Genomic DNA, 17,326 nt, shown 5'->3' on the forward strand with positions numbered 1-17,326 from the left:
CTGGCCTGATCCAGCCTCCAGATTTAAAAGCTGTGGCTGCCACTGCTCGAGAAACGCTGTAAGCTGGCCTTCCTCTTCCCGTTCGGGGGAGCAAACAAATATTTTTTCGACGACCTCGATTATCGAGGTCATCAATATGATTCTCTAACGTCCGGACTCGCTATTCGAGAGTCCGGGCCCGATCCATGGCCGATTGCGCTGTAGTTTCAGAGGTCGCGGCCTTTAACTCTGCCCCTCCAACTCAGCGCTCGATTTCTTTAATGTCTTGGTCATGCTTTTGCAGCGCGGCCGAAAGTGAGTCCCATCGACTTCGGGATTCTTCAATAAAAGCGTCGATATTCGCATCCAGTTTGGAGATGATTTCCACGAGGCTCGCCACCGTAGGTAAGTCCCCAGGGGCGGCTGCGGACGCTTCTGCTGCAACTGGAGAGGGTGGGGGAGGGGTTCCTGCTTGCTGAGAGCTGTGGGCTCCCTTCCCTTTAGTCATTTTTACTAAAGATTAGATTGTTTAAATTTAATACTAAACAACTAATTAAATTAAACAGCTATTTTAAATGATTTGGTGAGTGTGGTGGGGGTGGGTGGCCCACTTTGCCCAAGTCTTGGGAGGAGCACTATAGACTCAGACTTGCTGGGTCGCCGCCATCTTGGATCCCCTTTTTTTCTCCTTTAGTTTTGTTCTCCTTTACTTACTTCTTGTCCTGAGCTCAGACAGCATTGGTGGGGGCAAGGGATTCTAGACAAGTGAGCCCCTACTAACTTTTGCTGTGCCACCATGGAACCTGGCATCAGAATCAGCAACTGCTACATCAGCAAGGTCGCTTCTGTGGCAAAAGATAGTGCCTGAGGATCGGTGACTTCATTGTTGGTTGGGTCCGGCATAGGCGGCAGCGAGGGGGTGGCGGGGAGAAATGCCCAACACCAAAAGATGATGCCTGAATAGTGGTGACTGTGACACTGATTGGTGTAGACAGCAGAGAAGTAGTGGAGGACGGATGGAGGCACCGGCATCATTGATGATAAGCAGGCTCAGGACTGACTGATGGACTGTCTTTAAGCTATATCTTGTAGCTTTTCTTATTCTTAAACTATTCAAAATGGTGCCAGATCGTAGCTACAATGGAAAAACTTGTTACTGTATTTTACTGTTTTTTCTCATTTTGAAATACACATGACCATAAAATCATTTTTTCAAATTATGTTTGTAATCAGTATCACCTGAAAATCAAATTAAACAGATTGTGCCCTTAATGTTGGATTTAATAGGTAATCAGTTTGGGTGGAGCTGAGAAGGAGCAAAGGAAGAAAGTCATAAAGATCTAAAGAACAGAAAAAGGAACATTGTGTCCACTTTGGTCAAAAAGGACTACATGCTGAAGTAACTGCTGGCAGTAGTTTACAGGCCTCCGGGAGTCTAGATTAAATTCCCCTACAATGTGGAAACAGGCCCTTTGGCCCAACACGTCCACACCGGTCCTCCGAAGAGTAAACCACCCAGACCCATTTCCCTCTGCTAATGCAACTAACACTATGGGCAATTTAGCATGGCTAATTCACCTGACCTGCACATCTTTGTACTGTGGGAGGAAACCCACACAGACACGGAGAGAACGTGCAAACTCCTCACAGATAGTCACCCGAGGCTGGAATCGAACCTGGGTCACTGGCACTGTGAGGCAGCAGTGCTAACCACTGAGCCACTGTGCCACCACTTGTGGTTTCTTCATTCATTTGTTCAGAGGATGGGGGCACCACTGGCTCAGCCAGCATTTATTTCCTACCCCTAATTGTCCTCAGTAAGGTGGTGGTGAGCTGCCTTCTTTAACCATTGCAGTTCATTTAAACAAAGTTAAAAATTACAACGTAACATGATAAGACAGAGTATAAATCAAGAAATATTGGGGCTTGCGAAAAGGTATTGCAATAATTCAGAGTTAGCCAATTGATCAAGGTGAGAGAAATTGCGTTGGAGTCGGATTGAGATGGTGAATAACTGGAAATTTGGGATACAGTGGAGCAGAGGGGGAAAAGAGGTGCTTTCATTCAGGTTTACTGCAAGTAGAGAGGAGTGAATGAAGATGAGGTTGTGTGGGTAGGTGGTATCTTTAAATAGTTCTAAATTAGGAAGCATCCAGAGTAGGGTCAGATGAGTACTTCTATTTCTAGTTTATGTACTAATTAAACTGCTGCTGTCCATTGACTTAACCAAAATAAGGTAGGGAGTTTGTGCTATAGTGTGTGTTTTCAAGTGAGCAAAGGACCCTTGAGTAATTTGTTTGCATTAAAGGGAGTAATAACAAGCTTCATCTAAAGGTAAATCATGACAGCAGAGCTCACACCCATGATGTGCTCTTCCAGTGCAATGTCATGGACACTTCCAATATCCCTGGGTGAACACTTATGCAGGACATGTATCCAGCTGCAACCACTGGCTAACTGCATTTCAGAGTTAGACCTATGAAGGGACTCACTGGAGAGCTTCTGCAATGCTGAGGTTATTGCGGATGGCTCACTTAGTGAGGTGGTTGCACTGCAAATAATGATTTAACAGTCAGAAAGAGATTGGGAGACCACGAGGCAGAGTAGAGGAAGGCGGGTAGTGCAGGCAACTCTTGGATAGTACCCCAACTAACAAATATATCATTTTGGATCCTGTTAGGGAAGACAGTTTCTTGGGTACAGCAGCAGAAGCCGAGTCCACAGTACCATGGCTGGCTCTGATTCATAAGCGGGAAGAAGAAGAGTGTTAGGGCTTTAGTGATATAGAATTCAGAACTAAGGGGAACAAACATGTTACTACGGTTGCAAAAGAGGCGACAGGATAGTGTGTTGCCTCACTGGTGCCAAGTCTAGGATATCTTGGCAAGGTTGCAGGGCACTCTGAAGAAGGATGATGAACAGTCAGTGTTTATGGTGCATATTGGTACCAATGATATTGGTTTAAAGAAAAAGGGATGAAGTCATACCAGCTAAGTGAAGGGAGTTGGGATGTAAATTAAAATGCAGGGCCTTGAGGGTGCCATGTGCTGGTGAGCGTAGGAATAGCAAGATATACCAAATGACTACATGGCAACAAAGTGGGGAGGGATTCAGATTCATGATATATTAGGATTAATTGTGCAGAAGATGGAACCTGTACAGAGTGTGTTGCATCTGGACAGGACCTGGATCAACGACATCAGAGAGGTAGAGGAGCTATTTGCTAGTACTGTCAGAGTTTAAATTAGAATGCCAGCGGTTTGAGAGCCTCATTAGGGAGACAGAGAAGGAAGAAGCCAGAATAGAAATGAAAAACTGAAAAGTAAGAAGCAAAAGTGAATGGTGGAAAAAACAGGGGTGGAAAAACAAATGAGCCATTGTACAAATTAAACCTAAGATTATCGTAGTTAAAAAGACGAGTCTAAAGACATTATATCTTAATGCATGCAACATTCATATAGGTTGCACAAACCAAGTTAGAAATAATACTGTGGATGATGACTTTTTGGAGTATATAAGTCATGGTTTCTTAGATCAATACATTAAGCAACCAATTACAGAGCAAGTTAACCTGTACTGGGTATTATGCAATAAGAAAGGATTAGTCAACAAGCTTTTTTATCCTCTGTGGAAGAGTGACTATAAAATGGTAGAATTGTTCATTTTAAGATGGAGAGTGAATCTAAATAATGAGGCAAAACTTGGCAATAATGGATAAGGAAACCATACTAAAAAGGTTAACAGTGGATAGGAAATGGTTAATATTTAAGGAACGTAAGAATGAATCACAAAACTATTAATTCATTTCTGATGTAAAAATGAAATCAAAGAAGTAGCCCAACTATAGCTTATAAAACAAATTAGTGATTGTATTAGAACCAAAGAGAAGACCTATAAAATTGCCAGTAAAAGTAGCAAGCCTGAGAACTTGGAATATTTTAGAATTGAGCAAAAGAGGACAGAAAGATTATCAACAGGGGAAAAATAGAATTTGAGAGTAAACTTGCAGGGAGCATAAAAACTGATATTTAAAGAAGATTTTACAATGTCAGGCGAAAAAGGTTAGTGAAGACAAATGTAGCTCTCTTAGACTCAGTGGAAATAATAACAGGGAGCAAAGAAATGGCAGAGGAATTGAACACATTTTGGTTCTGTCTTCACAAAAGAAGTTACACATAATTTCCCAGAAATTTTAGGGAAGCAAGGGTCTAGTGAGAGCAAACAATTCAAGAAAATCAGTTTTAATAAATGCTGGATAAATAAATGGGTTTGAGGACTGACTAATCCCATGTCCTGATAATGTGCATCCCACAGCACTAAACAAAGTGGCCCTCAAAATATTGGATGGATTGTTGGTCATCTTTCAAAATTCTATAAACACTGGTGCAGTTCTACAGATTGGAGATTGGCAAATATAACCCCACTATTTAAAAAAGACAGGAGAGGAAATACAGGGAATTTCATATCAGTTGGTCTAAAATCTAAGAAGGATGTTGTGAAACTTGAAAGGGCTCAGAAAATATTTAAAAGAATATTGTCAGGATTGGAAGGTTTGGATTACAAAGAGAGGCTGAATAGACTGGGGTATTTTCCCTGGAGCATTGGAGACTGAGGCATGACCTTATAGGAATTCATAAAGTTATGAGGGGCAAGGATAGGGTAAATAGCCCAGGTCTTTTCCCCAGAGTGGGGAAGTCCAGAACTAGAGGATATAGGTTTAGGGTGAGAGGAAAAAGATTTAAAAGGGACTTGAGGGTCAACCTTTTCACACAAAGGGTGGGGCGTGATGGAAAGAACTGCCGGAGAAAGTGTACAATTATAACATTTAAAAGGCATCTGGATAGGTATATGAGTAGAAAGGGTTTAGAGGGATAGGGCCAAATGCTGGTACATGGGACTAGATTAATTAAAGATATCTGGTCAGCATGGACGAATTGGATTGAAGAGTCTATTTCCATGCTGTCCAGCTCTATGACTCCATCTCTAATGGGGAAATATTATAGTCTGTTATGAAATATATAATAACAAAGAACTTGGAAAGTATTAATAGGATTAGGCAAAGTCAGCATGGGTTTATGAAAGGGAGATCATGCTTAACTAATATCTAATCTAATCTGTAATGTTTGCAGATATAACTATTAGAATAGATACGTGAGAACTGGTAGATATAGTATACTTGAATTATGAGTAGGCTTTTGATAGCGAACCACAGAAGAGGCTGCAGGGCAAAATTAAAGCACGTGGGATTGGAGACAATATACTGGCATGGATTGAGAATCGCTTGGCAGACCAGAAACAACATGGAAATAAATAGTTGTATTTCTGTGTGACAATATTTTGAGTGACCCCAGTCAAACACATGGCAGATGAAGTATAATATGGATGCATTTGAAGTTATGCACTTCGGTGTGAAAAACAGCAAGACAGAGTATTATTGAATGGTGATTCCTTGGGAAATGTTGATGTTTAAAGAGATCTTTGTGTCCTTGTACACCATGCAATAAAAATAAACGGGCCTTCATTGAGGAGAATTTGAGTTCAGAAGTAAGGATTTGTTACTGCAAGAGGTTCGGAGCATAAAAGTATGCAAGTTTTGTCACAAACGTACTGGACCCAACCTAGACTATGTTTATAGTTTTGGTCTCCTTAATTAAGGAGGGATATACTTGCATTGGAAGCAGTTCAGAATAGATTCAGTCAGCTGATTGCTGAGATAGAAGGATTGTCTTATAAGGCAAAATTGAGCTCATTGGGCCTGTACATTCTGGAGTTTAGAAGATTGGGTGATGATCTCATTGAAACTTATGACATTGTGAAATGCTTGATGCAGTAGATTTTGAGAAGCTGTCTGCTGCCTTTGGGGAATTTTAAATGAGGGATATTGTTTCAAAATCAGGGATCTTCCATTCAAGATGGAGATGAGGAAGAATTTATGTTTTTTAAAAGTGTTTAAAATTCTCTATCCAGGGGACAGAGCAGTGGAGGATTGGTCATTGCATATATTCAAGGCTGAGCTCGACAGATTTTTGATTGACAAAGTCATGAAGACCTAGTGGAACAGTTTGGAAATCAAGAGGGAAATAATGCTGTCAAAAAGACAATATGAGAATACAATGAAAACCAAATGTTTACTACCAGCATACAAATAGTGACCAGGTCATAAAGGGTAAAGGGGTATCCATTTGGGTCAAAGAGGATGCATAGAGCAGGAGGGCAAGGCTAGAATATTTCATGAGCACACTGTGTTGGTATTCACCAAGACAAAGTAAAAACAATGAGTAAAAACAATGACTGCAGATGCTGGAAACCAGATTCTGGATTAGAGTGGTGCTGGAAAAGCACAGCAGTTCAGGCAGCATCGAGGAGCAGGAAAATCGACGTTTCGGGCAAAAGCCCTTCATCAGGAATACAGGCAGAGTGCCTGAAGAATGGAGAGATAAATGAGAGTAGGGTGGGGCTAGGGAGAAAGTAGCATAGAATACAATAAGTGAGCGGGGGTGGGGGTGGGGAGAAAGTAGCATTGAATACAACACGTGAGTGGGGGTGGGGATGAAGGTGATAGGTTAGGGAGGAGGGTGGGAGAAGGTCGCAACGTGTACAATGGATGAATGGGGGTGGAATGAAGGTGATTGGTCAAAGAGGAGGGTGGAGTGGATAGGTAGAAAGGAAGATAGGCAGGTAGGACAAGTCATGGGGACAGTGCAGACCTGGAAGTTTGGAACTGGGGTGAGGTGGGGGAAGGGGAAATGAGGAAACTGGTGAAAACAGAATATTAGTTGATATAGTACAAGCAATGGCTGGATTGAAAATTGATAGGCAGGATTATTCAGAATGCTGGCTGGTCTATGACTCACATCCCAAATTGCAAAAGAAACTGGAGAGTGGAACACAGACGGACTTACCATAATCTTCCAGTATTTCCTGGAAATGGTGGCAGCAGAGGATTGGAGAATTTCAAATGTCACACCTTTATTCAAGAAAGGGTGTTGTGCAAATTGACATTTATTGACACTGATCACAGAAAAGAAATGTTCTTCCTCACATTTCCTGCACTTTTTAAAACCCAAAACATTGCATAATTCCCTTGCATAATCAGTTTTTCCTTGTCTACCTTATTGAAATGTGTTTAACAATATACACCTCCATTAAATCTAATCTCAATCTTCTCCAATCTAAACTTGTTGCTATAATTCCCAATCCTGGAGGCATTCTGGTAGATCTCCTTTGCACTCTATTCAGGATGCTCACATAATTGTACACAATACTCTGGTTTTATTATTTTATTTGACTCAATAAGAGGTCCAACGTAGCTTCCATGTTTTTGCATGAATGCATTTAGTTATGCAGTTCAAGATGTATGCTTAGCTAGCCACATTCTCAAGGTAGCCTGCATTTTAACAGTCAAACTGTGATCCCAGATGCACAATAACATGGCTGACTCCAAACTGTCCTCTGAGCAGTTAGAGATGGACAATAAATGCTAGTGATACTCACATCCTGTAAATGAATAAAAAAAAGTTAACTTTGAAAAGGGAATTGCAGTATACTCTTAAAGCAATAAAATTCAGAGAAATGTGGATAGACCAGTGGTTTGGGATTATTTTGGCAGCTTGTTGTAAAACACTGGCAGGGGCATGATAGGTTACAGCTTCTCTGTATGATTCTATTAACTTGTTTTCCAGTGGAGTGTTTTTATATTATTATAGCAGGGAGTTGTGCCAGGCTCTGACTCCCTGTCTTCAACATGGGACCAGATGACAATCAGTGCCTTTTGCAGAGCATTCTTACATCCTACCAATAATTGTTGATGATGGTTGAGAATGCTGGGCTGTGAATTTGGTTGGCCTTGTGGACACCTTTGGGGTAAGAAGCAGGCTAGAGAGTGGAGTCTGAAGGCTTGAACATGAGCTGAAGAAGAGACAGAGACAGAAATCACAAGAAGGAGATTGTGAGAGAGGAGGAACAGACAGAAGTAGGAATCCAGGAATGGTGAGCTATACCATAGTAGGAGGAATCATCATGAAGCCTCTGACAGTCTGTAGAGCCAGTGAGGGATATCAGAGCAGATATGCAGCTGTTAGGGACCAGGACAGACTACCCGAACAGCATCTCTGAATCCCAGTAGTCTGGAGATGAGGATGATGCCCTCTGGATGGCAAGATAATTTGGCTCACACAATTGAAGGGGATTAACAGGAGCTCCACTACCTGTCATTTCTGCTGGATGCAAGATATTTCTGCTCCTTATGGCTGATTTGAGACCAGGAATTGAGTTCTCAACAGTTTTCTGGTTTCTGGAGAGTTGGACTATGGTCGTACATACAAATAGGTCTTTTCCGAGATTCAAAGTTTTTGCTGTATATAAATAAAGATTTGAAGCCAATCAAATAAAAATAATAAAATTTCAGACTTTCCTCATTGACTGTGTACTTAAATCCTGTAATGTAGTTTTACCCCTTTTATATACATTGTTGTTGTGTAAATCTGTATGCACAAGTTAATGAATTTCATGCTTGTGCTTATTATGTTAAAAATAGCAAGTCTGCTGGTGCTCTACATTTCATTAGTGGCTATAATTTAAGACAGCTTCATTGATTATTAAGTGTTTTGACATACCCCAGTGCTGTGCAAGGTGCTAGGAAACTGAAAGTTCTTACTAACAAATATATCTTTTAACTGAATTAAATGTATTTGATTTGCTAATTTAAAATTGGAGGTATCCAAATTTGAGAAATATATGTTACACTTTCTTATATCTTGTTATATCATTCTTGGCATGGATAGTAAATGCTAATATTTGTCAACTTGGAACTTGAGTTAGCTGTTTTGAATCTTCATTGACCAAATAATGAAATTCGTAGCAGTCAACCCAAATATGGCTAAGTGCAATTTCCAAACTCTCTCCTGAAACCTAAAACGTACAAGTTTTGAAAACTTAAGTTTCATAAATGGACTACTTCAGTTCCATTAGAAGACTTAATTTTAGTAATAGCTATACAAGAATTGGAACAAATTTTGAACAACTTAAAACTATTGCAGATATTCCAGAAATCCTTAGATTCTGGAAATGTTTTAGCTGACTGGAAAATGCTAATGTAACATCTTTATTTAAAAAGGGAAGGAGACAAACAACTAAGTGTTGGCCACTTAATGGCTGTTTTTTTGGGAAAATGCTAGTTCTATTATAAAAGATGCAAAAGCAGAGCATTTAGCAATACATAATATGATTAAGCAGAGTTAGCTTGGTTTCATTTCATTCTTTCAAATCACAGTCCCGAGATAACTTAAGGTTTTATAAAAGAAAGTGACGTCTCAGCTGAGACAATGCATTAAAGGTGTGAAGTTAGAGTCTGTCTGTATCCCAACCTTGAGTCAGACTGTTTCTATTTCCAAAGTAGGAATTTATAAAATATCACCTGGGTGTGTGAGTGTGTCTGTCTGAGAGAGGGTGTGTATATGAGAGAGGGTCTGTGTGAGTGTGATTATATGTAAGAGTGTGTGTGTATATGTGCTTGTGTGTGAACGTGTATAATGTAGTAGGGCCACCTGTAGTGAGACATGAACCCGAGATCCTGGTTAAGGCCATCCTCATGGGTACTGAGCTTGCCTATTAGCTCTGCATGTCTGTGTTGTTGCGTATCCCAATGTCTGCCTTTGAAGACTTCATTTCAACAGGAATAGGCTATGAAAGTAAGGAGGTTTGGCCTAAACTATATAGAGCACTAGTCAGACCACTGCTGGTACACTGTGAACAGTTTTGGGCCCCTTTAAACAAAAATATACTAGCTTTGGATGTAGGTTCACATGGATGATTACAGGTTTGGAGAGACTGTCTTATGAGGAGAAGTTGGGTAGGTTAGGCTTATACTCATTGGAATATAGATGAATGAGGGGTGACCTTCTTGAAACATTGATGATTCTTTGGAGACTTGACAGGGGAGATGTGGAAAAGGTGTGGAAGAATCAAGGACCAAAAAACATAATTTCAGAATAAGGAGTTGTGCATTTAAGGCGGGTATAAGGAGAAATGTCTTCTCTCAAGGGTAGTGAATCTAATGAATACTTTACTGCAGATGCTGTCAAGGTTAATTCAGTAAGTATACTCAAGGCTGAGGCATACATGTTTTTAATCAGTGTGGTAATCGAGTGTTTTGGGGAAAAAGCAGGAAATGAGTTAAGGATTGTCAGGTCAGCCATGATCTCATTGAATAGTGGAGCAGACTCGATGGGCTAAATAGTGTCCTTTTTCTCTTGTGTCTCATGGCCTTGTATTTTATTGTCAGTATTGGAGTTGTGAACATTTTCATTCTTTTATACGTGGAATACATTTTTAAAAAATTAAATGTTAACTACCGTGTGAAATTAAATGGTTCAGATCACTTGGTATTGCTTCTGATTTAAGTACCTTATTGTTCAATTGTATGTAAATGTGAAGTTAGTGTAAGGGGAAGTACCTGCAATGTAATTTGGTTATTCTTTAAAAACATGCTTGTGTTTTAAGTATAATTTCCCCACCCCTAAAGCAAACAAGTGACTCCACAGCTCCTACAGTAGCATTTACAGATCTGGGAAGAGAAACTGGATCACACTCAAGAGGATTGGCATGGATACTCATGTGAAGTATTGTATTCTAATTCTCCATGCTATTTGAGATCATTTGCAATTCCCATTCAAACCAGGCTCTATTTCAGTTAACAAAACAAAGCTTGAAATGTCGATTCACAATCAGCAAATGATGCATTAAAATATCATTTTACAACCATGCTCATAATGCAACCATTGGTTACAAGGGTAAGCAACTAGCATGAAACAAAGTTTCCAAAACTGTAATAGGACAACTAATCAAGGACTCAGTTGAGCTTTAAACTATTTTATAAAATCTGTTTCTGAAGTACGTGTCATCTGTTTTCTTAATTTTGTGTTGGCAAATAAATTTACACAGATTTAAATAATTCAGCAGTGCATTGCTGCACATGACTATTACTGTACATTTGCAATTAGGCATTATGTTACTAATGTAATTTCAACAATTCTTAGTGTTTTCATTCAATTTTTTTTCCAACTACTAGATCTGACACCAACTGTCAGTAAATCTCTTATCTGTTCATATTAATCACATGAAATGATTAATGATCACCAACAATATTTGAACATCTGAAAACTCTAGAGGGAAATAGAAGGATATTGAGAAAGGATATCATATTGATAGAACATATTTTACATCCTCAACATGCTGCAAAGTGGTCTCAGTGAATTAATAATTTTTGAATTAGGATTATTGTTGTTATGTGACCAAATATGGTGGCCAATTTGTGCACTGCAAGCGACCATAAATTCAGGCCAACAGAAGACTTGGCGTCTTGTGGTTTAGGCATGCATCTGATGTCTTTGAATCTAATTTTATCATAAAATGTTTACCAAAGTTGCTCACTTGGAACTCTAGTGCTAAGTATTTAAAGATTCATGTCTTAAGGCATGTGAGGCTAGACTTTATCAGCCAGTGCCAAGATAAGAGTTGGTGGGCCCATTGTTGTGCCACCACTATGAGATCCTGCCATTTGCAGACAGTCTGATTGCCTGCAGGGCAATTTTCACTGCCATTTTACCAGTCACAGGGCATTTTCTGTATTGGAAGGCCACTAGGTAAACCATTGTAATGATGCTAGTTACCTTGAGCAAGCTACCTTTCCACACAGCCACTAGTCTGTTCACCCAGATAACATAGCTGACTTTGAGGACTGAGAGTGTGGTGCTGGAAAATCACGAGGAGAAAGTGAGGTCTGCAGACGCTGGAGATCAAAGTGAACCTCCACCTGCACCTCCACCCACATTATCTACTGCATCCGCTGCAGCCGGTGTGGCCTCCTCTATATTGGGGAGACAGGCCGCCTACTTGCGGAGCGATTCAGAGAGCACCTCTGGGCCACCCGGACGAACCAACCCAATCACCCTGTAGCACAGCATTTCAACTCCCCCTCCCACTCCACCGAGGATATGCAGGTCATTGGACTCATCCACCGCCAAACCACAACAACGCGACGGTCGGTGGAGGAGCGTCTTATCTTCCGACTGGGAACCCTCCAACCACAGGGGATGAACTTGGACTTCACCAGTTTCTTCATCCCCCCTCCCCCCACCTTGCCTCAGCCGAATCCCTCCAGCCCGGCACCGCCTTCCTGACCTGCAGTCTTCTTCTTGACCTCTCCGCCTCCACCCTACTCCGACCTATCACCCTCACCTTGACCTCTTTCCACCTATCACATTTCCAACGCCCCTCCTCCAAGTCCCTCCTCCCTACCTTTTATCTTCTCCTGCTGAACACTCTCTGCTCATTCCTGAAGAAGGGCATGTGCCCGAAACGTCGAATCTTCTGTTCCCTAGATGCTGCCTGACCTGCTGTGCTGTTCCAGCAATAAAGTTTCAGCTCAGTGCTGGAAAATCACATCAGGTTAGGCAGTATCCAAGGAGAATCGATGTTTCGGGCAAAAACCCTTCATCAGGAATCCTTTGAATTTGAGGACCGACAGTCTTCAATGTACTCTTAAGTGGCAAGTTCTCTGATTGACTAGCAGCTCCTGAGGTGTGGACATTCAACCTTAATAAGAATAACAGCCACCTATTTGGCTGCTGCTGTCATGATGTGGCCCACGTCCCATTGACCACTGAAGCACATTTGCTCTCTCAGTTTCTAGCTGCCTTCATAAAATCTAGCTTCTTTATTGATTGACTTTGTGCTTTTTACAGTGCTTGTTGAAGAAATCTATCATGCACAAAAGGAACGGGATGCAGCAGTTATGGCTCGACTTAGACTTGCCAATGAAGAAAGAGATGAAGCCCTCATCCGAGCTAAATGGCTAGAACAGACCTTTGAAGGGTATGTACACTGAATTTAAAAATATATTTTTCACAAGTTTTTCCGAATCAAAGTAGAAAATATTTAAATAAACCCCATGAAGTGCTTCCCAATTAATTATCACTCTCTTTTAAGGAAGATATGAACAAGGAGCAGAGATATGCTATTCACCCCCTTGGGCCTGCTCCACCATTTTACAAGTTAATCTCAAATTCACATTACTGTCTGTGCAGTGATAATAATGAGGTCAGCCAGGTGGTCCTTGTAGAATATGAGTTCCCTGATTGGGGCTGTGAGCCAGATCCAATCAGAGGGACTCAGCTGACAGATATAAACAAGAATGTCATGGATTCTGGTCACTCTAGGAGCCAGCTCTGTGCTAGCTGCATCAGTGTCATGTACTATGCATGTATAAATACAGGATGACTCAGTGACGAGATACTGGCCTTCATGGAGTTATTTCAGTGGCAATGAAAGAAAAACACACCCCTGTAGAGATTTATCGCAACAGTTGTCTTTGAGTTGGGGTAAGCATTTCTGGCATCATGCCACGTTGGGAATCTTGACTTGTTCAGTCCTGCCATCGAAGACTGGGCCCAGTACTTAAAAAGAACGTGTTATTTTTTTCCGGGTAAATGAGATTGAGGCAGATGAAAAGCAACGAGTAATTTTGACTGCTTGTGGACCTACAGTTTTTTTTGGTTATTAGGAACCTAACTTTTCCTGAGGCACCAGATACTAAAACCTTTCAAGAGTTGATCGATTTAGCTGAGGAATATTACAACTCCAAGGCTCCTCTATTTCTGAGAAGCTATCGGTTACACCTGGCAGTTTGAGAACCAGGGGAATATTTTGATGAGGTTAACATGACTAGCAGATTTTGGTTTAACAAGACCTTTTGGTACATGGGATTAATGATGTGATTATACAAAGACTCCGACTAGCTGAAGCCCAGATGAACTCCAAACAGGCACTACTGTTGACTTTGTCATTAGAAAATACAGCAAGTGGAGCTTATGAATTATAGGGTATGCCAATGGAAGTGGAAATCCTCGCCAGGCCAGGGAGCTCGGAGAACACCACTTGAGTGAAGGCAGTTGCACAGTCTCATTCAGAGCGTATCCTCAACAGAGGAACTCTAGGTCTAAGTCAGCCTATAGCAAAGCTCAAAAACAAAGCCAAGCATTTGCTAAATGATTAGAATTTTCTCAAGATCTGGGCCAGCAGGCTCTTGAAGTTGCTGCCAATATGCAGACTTGAGATAGCAAAAGCATGCCCCTTGGGCTGAATTGAGTAAGAGAACTCATAGGCAAGTGTCCCGGAGAGTGCACACCCTGGAAAGTCCACCTACTGCTGGTTTGGAGCAGATAAATTGCTTAGCAACATCAAAATCAAAAACAATCAAAATAAACATTTGGTTAAATGGTCAGCCAGTTCTAATGGAGGTCGATACAGGTGCAGCTATGTCAGTGATTGCGGAAGTAATCTTTACCAAAATTCACTGTGCACTCCAACCCTTAAATTTGCTCAAGACCTTGGTCACGCTGAGAATCTATACTGGGGAACCCCTAAAGATTAAGGGTACAACTTTGGTTCCGGTCTTTTATGAGAAGAACCACTGACATGATGGCTCAGTGGTTGACACTGCTGCCTCACAGTACCAGGAACATGGGTTTGCTTCTACCCTCAGGCGAATATTTGTGTGAAGTTTGCACATTTTTCCAGTGTCTGTGTGGGTTTCACTTTGGTGCTTATATATTAAAGTAGGTGAATGCCTTATGAGGGGCAAACGTGTGTTCCAAGCACACCAAGTGATCTTCTTGGGCTACAGAGTTGCCAAAACCTGGTTAAACCTGTTGGAAGATAAATTGAGAAAGATCAAAGGCTCCCACTTCTGTGCTGGAGCTTAGGTCTTTCCTTGAGTTGGTGAATTATTGTGGAAAATTCACTTGTACCCTGGCACCCTTACATCTGCTGTTGAAAAGGGGTCAACCTTGAAAATGAGCATGTAGCCAGGATGTAGTCTTTAGGGAATTGAAGAAGCAGTTATCATTGTCACAGGTATTGGCAGACAACGATCCCAAGTGAGACGTGGTGCTGACATGTGATACCTCTCTATACAGTATCGGAGTAATAGTGGCCCAACGGTGGCCCAGTGGAGAGGGTTGCCCAATAGCATATGCCCTGGTGGATGCTCAATGAAAATACACGCAGATAGGTTTGGCAATCACTTCTGATATGAGAAACTTCCACCAATACCTTCATGGACATAAATTTGTAATAGTAACTGACTACAATCCCTTGCCAGGGCTACTCAAAGAGGGCAAGGCCATGTCACCCATTGCTTCAATTTGGATTTAGTAGTGGGCTCTTATTCTGAGTGTGCAAAATTACAAGTAAGAATTATGTCCAGGAGGCCAACTTTCATATGCGTTTGCTTTGATCCTCCTCCCGCTGGCAGATATACCATTGATGCCACCGCCACCAGAATAGTCCATTCTGGTTTTAAACTTTCTGAACACCCTTGCAGTCAACACTGCCAATATCAGACCGTGGACACAAAAAGATCCTGTCCTGGCAAAACTAAAACAGCTGGTGGCGATGGTGGAAACGAAAGGATCATCACGACCAGAATTAAATCCTTTCTGGACCTGGCGGGTAAACCCTGGACTCAGTTACATGTCAACTATGCCGGTCCTTACATGGACCCTCTGTTTTTAGTCATTGTGGATGCCCATTCAAAATAGTTGAAAGTGCGTAGAGTTCATGTGAGGATGTGGACATCTGGGAGGTAGGACAAAATGGCTGAAGGAGCTGCACAAAATGGCTTCTGCTTGGCTAACTTGGTATGTATTGAGTTAGGCATATACTTGTGACTCAGAACAAACAAGAAACCGCAGACTGATGCAGGTCCGGTAGAATATTGTAAATGCAGAAGTAACGGTTTAACCCTAACTGCAAGGCAGGACAAATAAGATTCTAAGAGTAGGTTGTTGACAAGAAATCATGATAGGCTAAGGCAAAAGTGCACATGGACCTCAGGGAATCTGATTGTTACTATGCAATCATGCTCCATGTCTGACTATGAACAATGGAGCATAGTCATTGTTCCAATGACATTGTTCCATAGTCATGGAACCCACCGTGACTATGCAAACTCTGTAAATCGTCAGATTCTTTTGGTGGTGTAGGAGTGCTCATTATTCTGGGCTGATATGGCTACCGACCTGGCCCTATCAAAGAATAAACGATTGCCTGTGTGATTGACAAAGAGTCATTTCCAGGTGTAGTTATTGATCAATCCCACTAAACCCGAAGACCCAGACAGCAATCTAGTTCATCATTTTGGTGCCATGACTCAGATTTCCACATAACATCTCCTGCCTATTTGAGACTTGTCTCGCCATTTGTGTAAGACAAAAGGGCCTTATACCTTCTGTCCGTGTATCCAAACAGCTTGCATTCCTCTGGCTGGGGGGGCGGTGGGGGGCAACAGGCCTTATGCGGCATAATTAACTATACCCATTTCCGGTACGGACCCGGAATGGAACTCTTCCCTTGCGCATTTATAGGTATTTTCTCTTTTCAGAATCTGATACTGTGGCCAAGACCACATGCAATAGAGCTAAGGGAGAGCCTAATGGGAACAGAATTCTGAGGACCATTGTCCACCATATAGTGCGAGCATTCAACAGACTCTTGGCCCATTTTTTACGGTGCTCAAGCAACGCCTCTTGCAAATTGTCCGCCCTTTACTCCTGTAGACCTGACCAGAACCCCTGCTGTAACATTTCAGTAACCTATTTTAACAAACCTTCCCTCATATACACCAAACCAGGCTATTATTTCTTTAGCCAAGGTAAAGCTACTAATTTCCTTGTCCTTGATGACAGAGGTGTTCCCCATAAGGTCGCTATCGGAGCCCTTGTTCCCACAACAGTACCTTGTCCTGGCCAGTGGACAAGTTGATAGAATCTTCAACTGAGGAGGCCGCAGCGGTTGGTCTCAGCCAACTTTCGCTGCAATTGGAAGGATCCCAAGGCACTGGGTGACACTAGAGGACACTCGATAGGCTGGGGAATCCTGAGTACCCTGAGTTTGGGAGGATCAGCAGGGGTGATAAGTCAAAAGAACCGCAATGACTTTACCTGCGGCTGACCATTCGAGGAAATAAGACTAAAGAGGCTTTGGAACAGATTAAACTGGGATTATCAGATCTGTGTCTTTATACAGAATCGGTACGCCTTAGACTATATACTAGCCAGGGAAAGCAGGGTCTATTCCATTTTCCAAGATAAATGCATCATTGGCATTCCCGATCACACTGGTAATAATACTAAGATACAAGACGAGATCCAGGTGTCCCTTGATGGAATGACTGAAGGGACCAATTGGGGAAACCGGGGATCGGGCTCTTGGTACAATTGACTTATCAGTTTAGTTATGTATATTGGAATCATTCTCCTCTACCTGTTGGTCGGTATTGCTTTTGTTA

General features: G+C 41.6%; 1 protein-coding gene across 6 annotated transcripts in view; it reads left to right on the top strand.

Annotated features, from left to right (window-relative positions):
- The window catches only part of mipol1 (mirror-image polydactyly 1), a 414,430-nt gene that overhangs the window by 191,286 nt on the left and 205,818 nt on the right, over nucleotides 1–17,326 (top strand). For all 6 annotated transcript variants that reach the window (XM_043697844.2, XM_087989940.1, XM_087989937.1 and 3 more), the window contains one exon: nucleotides 12,723–12,852. In XM_043697844.2, coding sequence (XP_043553779.1) covers nucleotides 12,723–12,852 — 130 coding nt within the window. The remainder of the gene's footprint in view (nucleotides 1–12,722; nucleotides 12,853–17,326) is intronic.

This window comes from Chiloscyllium plagiosum, unplaced genomic scaffold (assembly GCF_037043375.1).
Source record: "Chiloscyllium plagiosum isolate Xiang-an unplaced genomic scaffold, Cpla_swu_hap1 HiC_scaffold_8, whole genome shotgun sequence".
NCBI lineage: Eukaryota > Metazoa > Chordata > Chondrichthyes > Orectolobiformes > Hemiscylliidae > Chiloscyllium > Chiloscyllium plagiosum.